The sequence below is a fragment of the Rhinolophus ferrumequinum genome, chromosome 10, assembly GCF_004115265.2.
Source record: "Rhinolophus ferrumequinum isolate MPI-CBG mRhiFer1 chromosome 10, mRhiFer1_v1.p, whole genome shotgun sequence".
Taxonomy (NCBI): Eukaryota; Metazoa; Chordata; class Mammalia; order Chiroptera; family Rhinolophidae; genus Rhinolophus; species Rhinolophus ferrumequinum.
In genome coordinates this window covers 25,052,707-25,065,257 of record NC_046293.1, presented here as the reverse complement: position 1 = coordinate 25,065,257, position 12,551 = coordinate 25,052,707, and the positions used below count along the sequence as shown (strand labels likewise).

General features: G+C 40.8%; 1 protein-coding gene across 1 annotated transcript in view; it reads right to left on the bottom strand.

The window, feature by feature from the left end:
• A2ML1 (alpha-2-macroglobulin like 1) overlaps nt 1–12,551 on the bottom strand; it is a 35,100-nt gene that overhangs the window by 4,179 nt on the left and 18,370 nt on the right. Inside the window, exons 21-32 of the mRNA XM_033117499.1 lie at nt 12,127–12,248; nt 11,486–11,537; nt 11,033–11,116; nt 9,689–9,865; nt 9,443–9,524; nt 8,929–9,085; nt 6,289–6,363; nt 5,949–6,111; nt 4,395–4,609; nt 1,310–1,525; nt 1,010–1,137; nt 780–870 (exon numbers count right to left, since the gene is read on the bottom strand). Of these exons, the coding sequence (XP_032973390.1) occupies nt 780–870; nt 1,010–1,137; nt 1,310–1,525; nt 4,395–4,609; nt 5,949–6,111; nt 6,289–6,363; nt 8,929–9,085; nt 9,443–9,524; nt 9,689–9,865; nt 11,033–11,116; nt 11,486–11,537; nt 12,127–12,248 (1,562 nt within the window). The remainder of the gene's footprint in view (nt 1–779; nt 871–1,009; nt 1,138–1,309; nt 1,526–4,394; nt 4,610–5,948; nt 6,112–6,288; nt 6,364–8,928; nt 9,086–9,442; nt 9,525–9,688; nt 9,866–11,032; nt 11,117–11,485; nt 11,538–12,126; nt 12,249–12,551) is intronic.

Sequence of the window (12,551 nt, the reverse complement as noted above, 5' to 3'; positions counted from 1 at the left end):
TTCCAAAGTTCTGTCACAATCAAGGAAATAACATATATGGTGGAAAAGGTAAGAAAAAGGACCAGGAACTATTACAAGTTCCATTTCATATATCTGATGCATGTTTGTAGCCCATTTAGATAATACAATCATGAGTTGTATATATACAGAGGGTGCCAAAAAAATGTATACACATTTTAAGAAAGAAAAACTATTAAAATTGTAATAGTCAATATATACCGATACCAAAAGATGAATACAAGTCACATTTGACTTCTGTAAATACAAGAAGTGCTCAAATTGGTTACCATCAGCATCCAGACACTTCTAATTATGGTGAACTACTGCTTGAGCAACATTGACCAAAGCGTCCACTTGTATACATATTTTTGGCAGCCCCAGTATACATACCATGAAGCCCATTTCACCAGCTTTTAATGATAATGTTACCGTGTTTCCCCAAAAATAAGACCTAGCTGGACAATCAGCTCTAATGCATCTTTTGGAGCAAAAATTAATATAAGACCCAGTCTTAATATAATATAATATAATATAATATAATATAATATAATACTGTATAATATAATACTGTATAATATAATACTGTGTAGTATAATACTGTATAGTGTAATACTGTATAATATAATATAATATTACATTATATTATATAATACCAGGTCTTACATTAATTTTTGCTCCAAAAGACACATTAGAGCTGATTGTCCAGCTATGTCTTATTTTCGGGGAAACACGGTATGTCCCTGGGAGCTAGTTAAATGAAGTAAACAGAAGTGACTTACTAACTGATTGGTGCCCTCCATGGGACTGAAACCGGAAAGCATCTTCACTTCTACAATGGCCATATTGGAAGAGGTGCGACTCCCCACATAACTGAGAGTAGAAAGAAGCAAACCTCTGTGAGCACATGATTTTTCCTCTCAGCACACTCTGTATCCCCAACACACACACACACACACACACACCAGCTCAGCTTCTATGATCCACGTGCCAACCCCACCATCATCCTCACCTGGTGTGGATGGTGAGAGTCAAGGATCGAGGTGAAGTGGGTTGCTCACATCCAGCTTTTCCCATTTCCACACTAAGACTAAAGGTCTCCACATTTTTAGGAGGGAGAATATTGTATCTCAGCACCGTCTTGAAGGAGGAAATAGATAACCTAATTAGAGTTGGGAAGAACTTCAGAGACTGTGCAGTTCAAACTACTTTCCTTACAAATAAAGTAAATAGAAAGAAGGTTCTGCTGGAGGCGAAGATGCCCTCAGATTCTCCTTCACACACACATTCATTCTCATGGATCTCTCCTTACCTGCACATAGACACAGCCCTGGCCTGTGGCCTCCAAGGTGTACTCTCCAGGGACACTGGGCAGAGTCTCCTGCTGCAATACCAACCGGTTGGCAGCCTGAACATTGAATGTGTGCTGGAAATTCTCAGTGGATTTTACAGCCAGATTGACTTCCTCAGAAGGCACATAGGCAGTAGTGGCATATTTGGCAAGTGCTTGGAGAGCAACTACAGTATCCTGAGGAAAACAATCAACCACATGCTTACCATTTTGTGAGCCATTGAAATTAACTTCAAACAACCCTATAACCTACACATCTAGTGGTGGTTCGCTAGCTTAGATGATACCTCTTCTAAATATCTAAGAACCCCATTTACCAACGCTGGGGAAGCTGACACAGAAATCATAATCTCTTGCCTGTATAGAAAATCGCCATCAAGTAAGTTATTATTGAACATCCATAGGTCACTAAGCTAGTCTCATATATTCATATTCAACAACCAAACCTAGCTTCAGAATGGGCTATTGTTAGAAGCAAATGGATAACTGTTTAGTATATATTTTGCAATTTCCTTGTTATTACAGCAGTAACTTGAGAGCCCTAGAAATTGCATGTTCTTCAAAGTTATTTAGCTGTGTAATGATCTTCGATGGCAGTTTCAGAGGTTATTAGGAAATCCTTGGAAAATCCTTCCTTGCAGTCAAAGGCTTCTTGGCCATTATACCATGTGATAATCTTTTCTTTATCTGGGATCACTAAGAGGGTGTGGCATCACATAGTTTGAACCTTTCTATTCTGAAAACATTTTATCTTTATTTATATAAATTACAACTAGGGGAAAGATAAAAAGAATGATGTGTTCAGCAAAATTTTCCTAATTTGTTCTGTTATGAGAATTCCTACATGCTTAACACTTTATAAAATATCTATTACGGAATAAAGGAATCCCACTTCCTCCCATCCCAAATGGAAAAGAACATTGTCTTTAGATATTACACTGTCATATAAAAATAGGAAGACAGGTCACCACTCTGGAGAAGCTGTGAACAAGTTTTACCTGTGCAGCTTGACAACCTACGAACAATGTTTTTGGTACCCTCTGTGAACTGGGGCCAAGGAGGTCTTTATTGCTTGAACATGTGAAAACAATTCAAGGAATGGAACCTCACCCTCAGCTGAAAAACTGATGTGGGTGATACATGACTTCCTGTAAGAGCCAAGGATTTTATTGAAAAACAATTCTGACACATACCTGTCACTGAGAGTTCTGAACATTTCATCCATTACTTTCTAATATTATATATTATAATTATTTAGGGTTCATAAGAAGAAGTCTTTCCTGATCTTTGACCAAGAATTTCCCTGAAATAAGGAAGCATAGTACCATATAATTTTTTAAAGTTCCAGTTAAGTCATTATCATACTCAAACTCAGTGCTCTTAACACCTTCACCAGATACTCCATTTATTAAAACCTGCTCATTCTTCCAGGCCTAATTTACATGTTATACCTTCAGTGGAACCAGCCCTAATTTCAACAGAATAGAATCTCTATGAGAACATTAAATATATTTTCTTATTTACTTCTGTATCCTTGGTGACTTGGACATGGTAGGTATTTAATATTTGCAGAACAAATGAATTAATGACTACTTTCTTTGTGATCATCTAAAATCATCTTTGTGGCATTATTTGAATTTATCATATCCTTTTTTCCCCTACTGCCACCCCACTAATTCAATTTCTCTTTACTCCTAATCTAAACAAATGAAAAAATCTCCTGATCTCTTCAAATTCAGTCTCCCTCCTCTCAATCATCCCATACACCGAGTGACAGATTAATCTTTCAGAAACAAGTTAAAAAAAAATTAATAGCTCCTCAGAATTAGGAACAAACTTGAGTCTGATGTACAAGGCCCGTCATAAAATGACCCTTTCCAATGTAAGTCCCATTATGCTTCAGCTAAGCCAGTTTTCCCAACAGCCATTCCATACTTTTACAAATGAGTATCTCTACTCACATCATTCCCTCTTCCTTTCAATAGCTGCCTTCCAAAATGTTTCATATTCTTTTAGATCTACCTCAGTGCCATTTCCTTGTGAAGATTTTTTTTGTCCCTCAAGCTTATATGTACTCTCTACCTTTTGAATTTCAATATTGTGTACCTTTCAGTTTTCTTATGTTTTACATATAGTATATCAGATCCTGCTTTGTAATATATAGACATTTTCCTAGCTTTCCTTCCAGATTGTAAACTTTTTTATATTATTTTATTTTTATTGGGGAAGGGGAAAAGGACTTTATTGGGGAACAGTGTGTACTTCCAGGACTTTATTCCAAGTCAAGTTATTGTACTTTCAATCTTAGTTGTGGAGGGCGCAGTTCAGCTCCAGGTCCAGTTGCCATTGCTAGTTGCAGGGGGCACAGCCCACCATCCCTTGCGGGAGTCGAACCAGCAACTTTGTGGTTGAGAGGACACGCTCCAACCAACTGAGCCATCTGGGAGGCAGCTCAGCTCAAGGTGCCGTGTTCAATCTTAGTTGCAGGGGGCAGAGCCCACCATCCCTTGCAGGACTCGAGGGATTGAACTGGCAACCTTGTGGTTGAGAGCCCACTGGCCCATGTGGGAATCGAACCGGCAGCCTTCGGAGTTAGGAACATGGAGCTCTAACCGCCTGAGCCACCAGGGCGGCCCCCAGACTGTAAACTTTTTAAAGACTGTATCTTACTAGCTTTTTAATACCTAAAGTAGGAGGTATGCCTATAAAATCTTGATTGTATGCTTACAGATCCCATAATTAGCTTTCTAATTTATTAATATATAAATTTAGCCATAATTACATATGTCCTCTTTGCATATATAACATGAATCTCATGATGTTTCATACTCTACAAAAAAAGAGCATTAAATGCATATTATAATATTTATGTGCTTATATGACCCAGTTTTATGAATCCTTCTATACATTTTCACACGCTTTTTCTCCCTCTGTATGGAATTATAAGGCCCTGGACTTAGAGGGCAAGGACAATAGTTTTTCCTCCATCTCCACACGGCATTCTAGTCCTACCTGATAGGTGGCAGTAAGAAAGCAGGGTATTTACCTGAGTGGAAGAGAAGCCCCCATATGCATTGCGTTGCTTGGTCAACCAAGCCACTATGCCAGTGGCCTTGGCTATCTCCTTTTGAGTCAGGTTGCCTTTGTTAAGCCATGCCAACAATACATATGCCGTAAGTTCCACATCTACAGCCGCAGGCTGAGACCAAGGGCTGGCATCCAATGACCTAGTAGGTTTCTGGCTCCAGTGAATAGACTCCCCTATTAAGAAAGAAGTATAATTAGGAAGGTGTTGGAAGGAAATGACTTTCCCATATTTACTTTGTAAGTGCTACACCTTAAAGCAGAAAACGTACCAAACATAAATTAATCATGAGTTAGACAAAAATATTTCTCAGAATCTTTTCTGATTTATTGGCCATAATATTTATGCAGAGATGTGTGTGTGTGTGTGTGTGTTTATACCCACACATAGTTCCTCAATGTAAAGCTGAGAGCATCAATAAATGCTTCCAGCAATTATATGAAAACCACTCTTGTTAATTTATAAATTCTCATGCTAATGGAGATAGGTAAGTAGAAACTACTCATAAAAATCTCATGTGTTTGGGGCATTTTTGAACTTACAGAATTTTATTAATTTTCAGCATTTATTTTACTTGTACTTAATTTATATATTAGTAAAATAGTTGTTTAACATTTTAAGAAAAATAAAAACGGCAGAATATGCATAAGAACTCTGAGAAACCACAGAAGAAATGCTACTGAGGGTGAGCAAATAGAATATGAGAGCAAATCTAAACTCTGTGACAGCCAAGGGGACAGAAGACAAAGAACAACTAGCAATGAGAAGAGTGGAAGCTAGAAATCTAAGTAAATATAAGTTTAGAGATAATAAATAATCAACAGGAGGCAACTGATTGGAAAAACATAACAGAAAACATGTGAGCCTGCGATATAAGCTAAAGGAGAAGAAATAACCACGTTAAATCAATGTATACTGGAACAGGTATCATTGTCTGAGACACCTATTTCATGACTAGAGTTGCTTATACACAGGCCAGAAAACTACCCAAAACCTATACGAGAGGACAACTTGGCAATGACATTCATATAAATGAAAGCTGAGATTAAATTTTGCCTAGAAGCACAATTTTTACATACAAGGCTAGATAAATAAAACGTATTAATATTTTCTTTACAAGATCTGTTAGAACATCAAATATTATTCTAAACATCTACGGTTTTAAAGGGACCTTGAGAAATCTCTAAGTTTAAATATTACCTCATCAACCTCAATAATCCTAACTAAAGAGTTGTTAAATACCTGCGAAAGGATGATTGTACAATTCCAGTAAATTTTCTGACTAGCTTCTACCATCTATTTTCTTTTCATGTTAAAAATACAACAATGCCTTTGAGGACTTACATGGACTTTCCTACAAAACTCTCAACAATGATTTTATGACAATAACTTTCACTAAAATAAATCCTCGAATTGAATGACTATATGTGGGACTATGGAGACTACGGAAAATTATAGGTAATTCACAGCATATTCTCACAATTTCAAAAAAAACTCTTAAAATGGCCAACATACCTGAGATGATAGCCTGCTTATCTAACTGTTCCAGAAGAATGTTTCTGATGTCCATCTCTCCAGCCAGAGAGAAAGTATAAGCTAGTAGGGCCTGTGTGTAGAGGTTGGTAGTGGAGGAAACAGAATTCTTAAGACACTGCAGACCCTGACTCACCATTGGATCCTAAAAAGTAAAAGTGACAAACTGAATTTATAAAGCATTTCTTGTAAAATGGGAAGTGATAAGGAAATCATCCTCCCTTCTGAGTTTAAAAGGCTGAATGAGAACAAAAATAGGTGAATTTCTCTAGAAATAGGTATGATAAGAAGAGTATAAAGAAAAGGATCCAGAGAAACTCACATCTATGGTTTTTCTCATCTCCAGCAATGCAGCTGTAATATATGAGGTCAAGGAGATTTCATCATCAATACCACCCTAGAGAGAAACAGAGACAATAAGTCAGGGCAGCAGCCAGCACAGGTAAGAATTATGTGCAAATTACAAAACGGTGCCCCTGCTCTGAATGGATGAATTATCAAAAAAACAGAAAAGAAAAGAAAGCACTCCTTTCCGCAAGCTGACTGAAGCTCAAAGCCTTTAGCACACACAATGAGGGAGGACCGCCTAGACCTCAATAACTGTGCAGCCTGACACAATAGCCCACACAAGGGGTAACATGAGGTCTTCAGCTCTGAGAGGGTATTTAGGAAACCCAAGGGAAGGGGGTAGAAAGGATGAGCTGTTAAGGGTGTGGAGGGGCAATAAGGGGAGAATCTCTTATTCTCAGTCTTTTACTGAATCTGAGCCTCCTCAAGTGGGTGTCCCCTCAAGTAGCACAAAGCCCAGCTTCTCCAGGGGGATTAGGTGACACCTTCTCAATTGAACGTCTTTCACAGAAAGATTTAGCAAGTTTTAAAAAAATATTTAATCTAAATTATTATCCTCATTCTATATATAAAAGAACAACACTTTAGAAAGTTAAATAAGGGGTGGCCGGTTAGCTCAGTTGATTAGAGCATAGTGCTAATAACACCAAGGTTGCTGGTTCAATCCCTGCATGGGCCACTGTGAGCTGTGCCTTTCTTAAAAAAAGAAAGAAAAAAAATTTTAAAAAAGTTAAATAGCTTGTTCAGGATTACACAGCTAATAATCAGGAGTGGGACTTGAACCCAGGGAGTTGAACTCTGGAGTTCCTGTGGCAAAGCACTAAGTTTAACTAGTGATAAGTTTCTTAATAGACTGGCCAACTCTGATAAGAAAGGAGGAGGAAAACCTCTGGGATCTTGTTCTAGTCAAGTCCGGGCTTATACTACTCCCAGGTATATTTCACACAGTGTATAAGAGAAGAGAGAGACTTGGGGGGTGGGGGCACTGATAAGATCCTGCATAAGGAACACAAATGAATTATATGTACAGAGATTATTTTTCCAGTGCTCAAGCTTTTTACCCCTGGAACAGCAATGTAAACAATTTCTCTAGATAAGTTCGTACAAATCTCTCTCACTAATATGTTCTGAATTGAACAAGTTATCCTGCAGCATCAATAGCGCCCCCTGTGTTTGGGAAGAAACAGGCAATGCAGTGAAGGGGTGAGAGCAATGCCTCTAGAGTCCAACTGCTGTGGTTCAAATTAATCCTAGCACTCGTTAGCATTCACCTTGAGCAGTTTACTTATTCTCTGCACCTTAGTTTCTTCATCTGTAAAATGTGATTAATAGTGGTATATCAGTACCTAGCTCATTGATTTGCTGTAAACATTAAATAATATCAAGCAAAAACAGTACTTAAAACAGTGCCCAGCAGAGAGTAAACTCCTTACAAAAGACACTGGGCTGGCTATTAGTCCCCAGCAGAGCAAATGCTTTGCCTCCGATTTAGGGAGTTAAAAAACGCTGAGATCTCCTAGTCCAGTGGTTCTCAAAATTTAGCAAGCATCAGAATAGTCATGGGGATGTAAAGTACAGGTTAGGGAATATAGTCAATAATATTGTAATAACTATGTATGACATCAGGGTGTGTACTAGATTTCCAGGGGGATCACATCGTAAGTTTTATAAATGTCTAATCATTATGCTGTACACCTGAAACTAATGTAATATTGAATGTCAACTGTGATTGAAAAATAAAAAACTTAAAAAATAAAAGAATTAAAATAAAAATAATCAAACCTGAAAACAACTTTAGCAAGTATCAGAATCACCCAGAGGGCTTGTTAAAACACAAATTGCTGGTCCACACTACCGCCCCACCCCCCAGAGTTTCTCAGAGTAGGTCTGGGGTTGGGGCTGGAATTTGTATTTCAAAGGAGCTCCCAGGTGATGCTGAGACTGTTGATCTGGGACCATACTTTGAGAACCGCTTTCTAGCACATATTCTCATTTTACAGACAGGGAAGCTGAGGCTCAGACTGGTTAAGTATATTGACCAAGTGTGGGGACAGAGCCAGGAGTGCAGTTTCCAGGCTCTCGCCCTCACGTGGAAAGGTGCTGGCTCAGGTAGTAAATGGCCATCAATTGTGATTGGATGGCCATCAGCGTGGCTAGTTGGCCGTCAGCTGTAACCAGTGAGCCATTGGCCACTAATATAACTGCCGTGGCTACGCTAGAAGCAAATGGGGGCTAGCAAGAAGATGGTGGAACTAGCAAGCGTGGATTGCAGCTAGCAAGTGGGGTTGGTTGGTTAGCAGAAAAGCGGACAGCAGGGTGTGTACTAGATCGTGTGGCTTCTGCTTCCTGTGTCTCCAACCCAGCTGTCACTGAGACTATAGTGGTATGACACCCCTATCTATGGCTCCATGGGTGTTCCTTTTTGGCCTCACCATGTCCTGCGTTCTTATGTGGGGAGCAGGACTAGAGACCCCGCATGCCACCCGGCATGACACCAAGCCACCCAGAGCCAGGGCTGAGACCTGAATAACACTGGCTCCCAGGCCAGTGCTCTTTTAATTCTGCTCAGTCAGAGGTCCAAGTTCCTGCAGACACAGTGGTGGGAGAGCCGCACCTTCATAGCTGTGTGAATGAGCTTTCCCACATTGGCATAGCAGCCGTTGGGGAGCTGGTTTCCTGCCATCCACTCGAGAGCATCCTGGATGTTCTTGTCATCAATGAAGATGAATTCCTGAGCTTGGCCAAAGCACTTGGTGACAAAGGCTGTCAGCCTATATGGGTAAAGGGAGACATGGCATGAAGGGCGATTTCCAGCTGAGGATGCGAGAGTTCTATAGTTTTTTCTGGTGTGTGGTTCCAGAAGAGGAGGTGAGAAAACAGAATTCCAGGAGGCTTGGAAAAGGGAGGCATTAAGAGGCCTTAATGGGGAAAAGGACGCAGGAGGCCCAAAGTCAGGAAGAAGGGTGAGGGGCTTGACCATACATGAAGCTGAAATAAACAGTATTAAGGAGGTAAAAGATGGAAAGAAGGAATGGGATTAAGGGGACAGGTAAAGGAATAGTTAGTTTCACAGGGTCCAGGAATTATTCTCTGGGATACAGAACACATTGGGAATTGGGCAATGTTACCATGTGTTTCCATTTCCATCCTTCTCCCCAAAGGCACTGTATGAGCCATTGCTATGCTTGTACATTAGCTCCTTCTGGTACCCTGGGAAGACAGACATGGTTTTTAGATGACAGTGACAGCTTCAAAAAACCCCCCCATGGCTTTCAAGGCTGTGGGACACTTTCAGGGGGTGAACTGCCCTCTATCTTATCAACTTATCATAGGCCCTAGTGAAGGTGTCCAAGAAGATGACTGAACCAACTCACCTAGCTCCAGGAAGCCCGTTGCCCGGGACCTGATTTCCTCGGTCAGCAGCCCAGACTTCTCCAGGTACTGCAGGACGTAGATGATGGGCGCAAACAACACCATGTTCTGTTCCCCACAGCCACTCGGCATCTGCACCAGGTTGTCTAGGTTCTGCAGGGCTGTGCCCATAATGTCCCCTGGGATCCAAAAAGAGAAAGAATGGGGGAGGTAGCAGCAGGAACACTTACAGTTATCATTCACTCAACAGACGTGTATTAGCTCTCATTTAGTGAGTATCTATTCTGTGGCCTGGGAGACAACAAGTCAAATACGGTCTCTACCTCAAAGAGCTCATGGTCAGCAGGGCAGTCACGACACATTGCAATTCTAATCACTCTAAACAGTTATAATATAGTACTGCAATAGTGGGCATGCATAAGGTGCTGGAGTGCACAGACAGGTTCCATAGGTCACCTTAGGGGGTTCAGGGCTTTTAAGAAAACATGTCACTGGAAGTGATGAGTGACGCAACCAACCTGTGGTACTTCCACTCAATCTTTAAGTTCCTCCACTGCCTGTAAGTACATCACCCTCCAAATCACCAAGTCCCTCCCGAACACGCACAATCCTGATACCCTTTTCCAAGTTATATCTACTGACCCCTCCCTTTACTTCAGAAGCCAGGAAGCCTGATATAAGTGACTCGTGAATGTCTGCATTTCAGCCATGGTGTTCAAGTCACATTTATAAATACGTACTGAATGTCAACTGTACTAGAAATAGAATTTAAAAAGACATGGCCCTTGCCCTCAAGGAGCTCACAATACACGATGGAAGATAGTAAGCTATACTACAATTAGAGTGTTGTGAAGGCTATACCAGAGAGAGGAATCAAATGCAGTCAAAATGGAGAAATTTTAACCTGGAAGGGATTTTGCTTGGGGGTAAAAGTAAAAAGAAGAACTTAATATTTCTTGAGCTCCTACTATGATCTAGACATTTTGCTGGGAACTTTCCCCAAAAATTTATCAAATAGGTAAATTCCTCATTTTTTAAATGGCTGTTGCAAACATTTTGTCTCTCCTCTACCCAATTGATGGACCACCTAACCCTAAATACATATCAAGCTTCAATGACCTTCAGCTTCCTCCTGCTCAGACTCTGTTCTGTTTTAAACTAGAACACGTCTGTCTAATCCCAGCCGTACTGTTACCTATAGCCTGTATTTGAGCACTATATAAAAAAGCTCTTCTTCCTTCATCACTTCTAATCCACCACACCTTCCTTCAGGTAGGTACACATGCCCCACCCCACTCCACAGCCTCCAGCCCCACTTTTTGAACCCAAAATCTCTAGCTGCTTACCCAGAACAGAAACATAAGCTTTGGTTGAATCAGGAACAACATCTACAGGGAGGTCCAGGGAGATGGATTCTGAAGCCACTTTTCCTGTGAGAGGGAGAGAAAAGGTGAAACAATAGAAGGTGGTAAGAGTGGGGTTCACAAGTCCAAACATAGAAAAATGTTCCTTAATCCAGGGTATTCCATAACCCAGTACTTTCTATGGGACGGAGGCAGATTTTTTTTTTTTAAACCTATTCATTGTGATCTTTGCTGAAAATGCATTCTAAGAGAGTCTTGATTGTGTTTTACACTTTCTCTTCTTCATCCTGCCTCTCAGCTAATTGGTCCATTTTGGGAATGGCACCCCTAGATACTCCTATACCTTCTTGTCCTGGATATTCCTCATTCTGACTAAGAAAATCTTCAGTTGCCTAAGGGAATTCTCACCACCAGCCCCTCTCTAAGTTCACCCACCTTTGGGGCACAGCAATGAGCTGTGTGTCTTCTCCACAAGGACTCCCTCTGGCTGACATAAAGAGAGACATGGACAGGTGAAGATAACGAAGATGAATGTCAGGGCAAGTGGCACTGAAGGAATAGGAAGGGGAAGGAAAATGGGGAGAAAAGGCCCTCCCTGTGCCCCCCGGGCTTCTCTCGGAGCTGGAGAGAACAGAGCTTCTCTTTGAAGCCCAGAAGGACTCCATTTCAACCCAGGAATGGGCCTCTCAGTAAAACTCTTTTTGGTCAAGGGCTACAGCTAAGGACAAGTTTAGGAAGCTTCCAAGAAGCAGGATTATAATGGAGCTCATGATAGGATTTTTAAAAAGCAGCTAATGATGACCTTAGGGATTTTGATAAGAGAAACTAACATTCATTGAGTGTCTACAAAGTACCAGGCACTAATAAAGTGTATTAGGCACTTTCATAGACCATCCGTATTGGTTAAGCAAATAGTTAGAGGCAGAAAGAGGCCAGGAAAGGAGAAAGGTGAGCTACCTGATTGGAATCGGGGTAAGACTTCTGTGAGATACTAAATGGTATGGTTAGACACACACCAAACATCCATGGGTTGATTGCTGTCTCTCCTTCTGAAGCTAGGCCTGCAGAAAACTCACCTTGACCAGAACCGGTTTGATGAGTGTGTCACTCCGGCCCTTTTCTGGAACAAACCCCTTCTGACCCCCACAGAGTTCATTGCTGTCCAGAATCTTAGTACTAATAGTAAAGTTTACATGACCTGAGAAGAAAGGAGAAAGGAAGGCATTAGCCCTATTGCCAGGGGTACCAATGAAGTCTTTCCCCCTCTAGACCAGTGCTTCTCAAACTTAACGGCATACAAACTCTAATTCAGTAGACCTGGGGTAGGACCTGTATTCTACATTTTTCACAAGCTTCCAAGTAATGTCAGTGATGCTGATACAGTGTGTCGGCAGCCTCTAAGGGCCCCCAGTGATTACTGCATCCTGATATCTACACTATTGTGTAATCCCCCCTCATTAATGAAGATTTAGCGGCTCATTTCTAATGAAGACGACAGGGC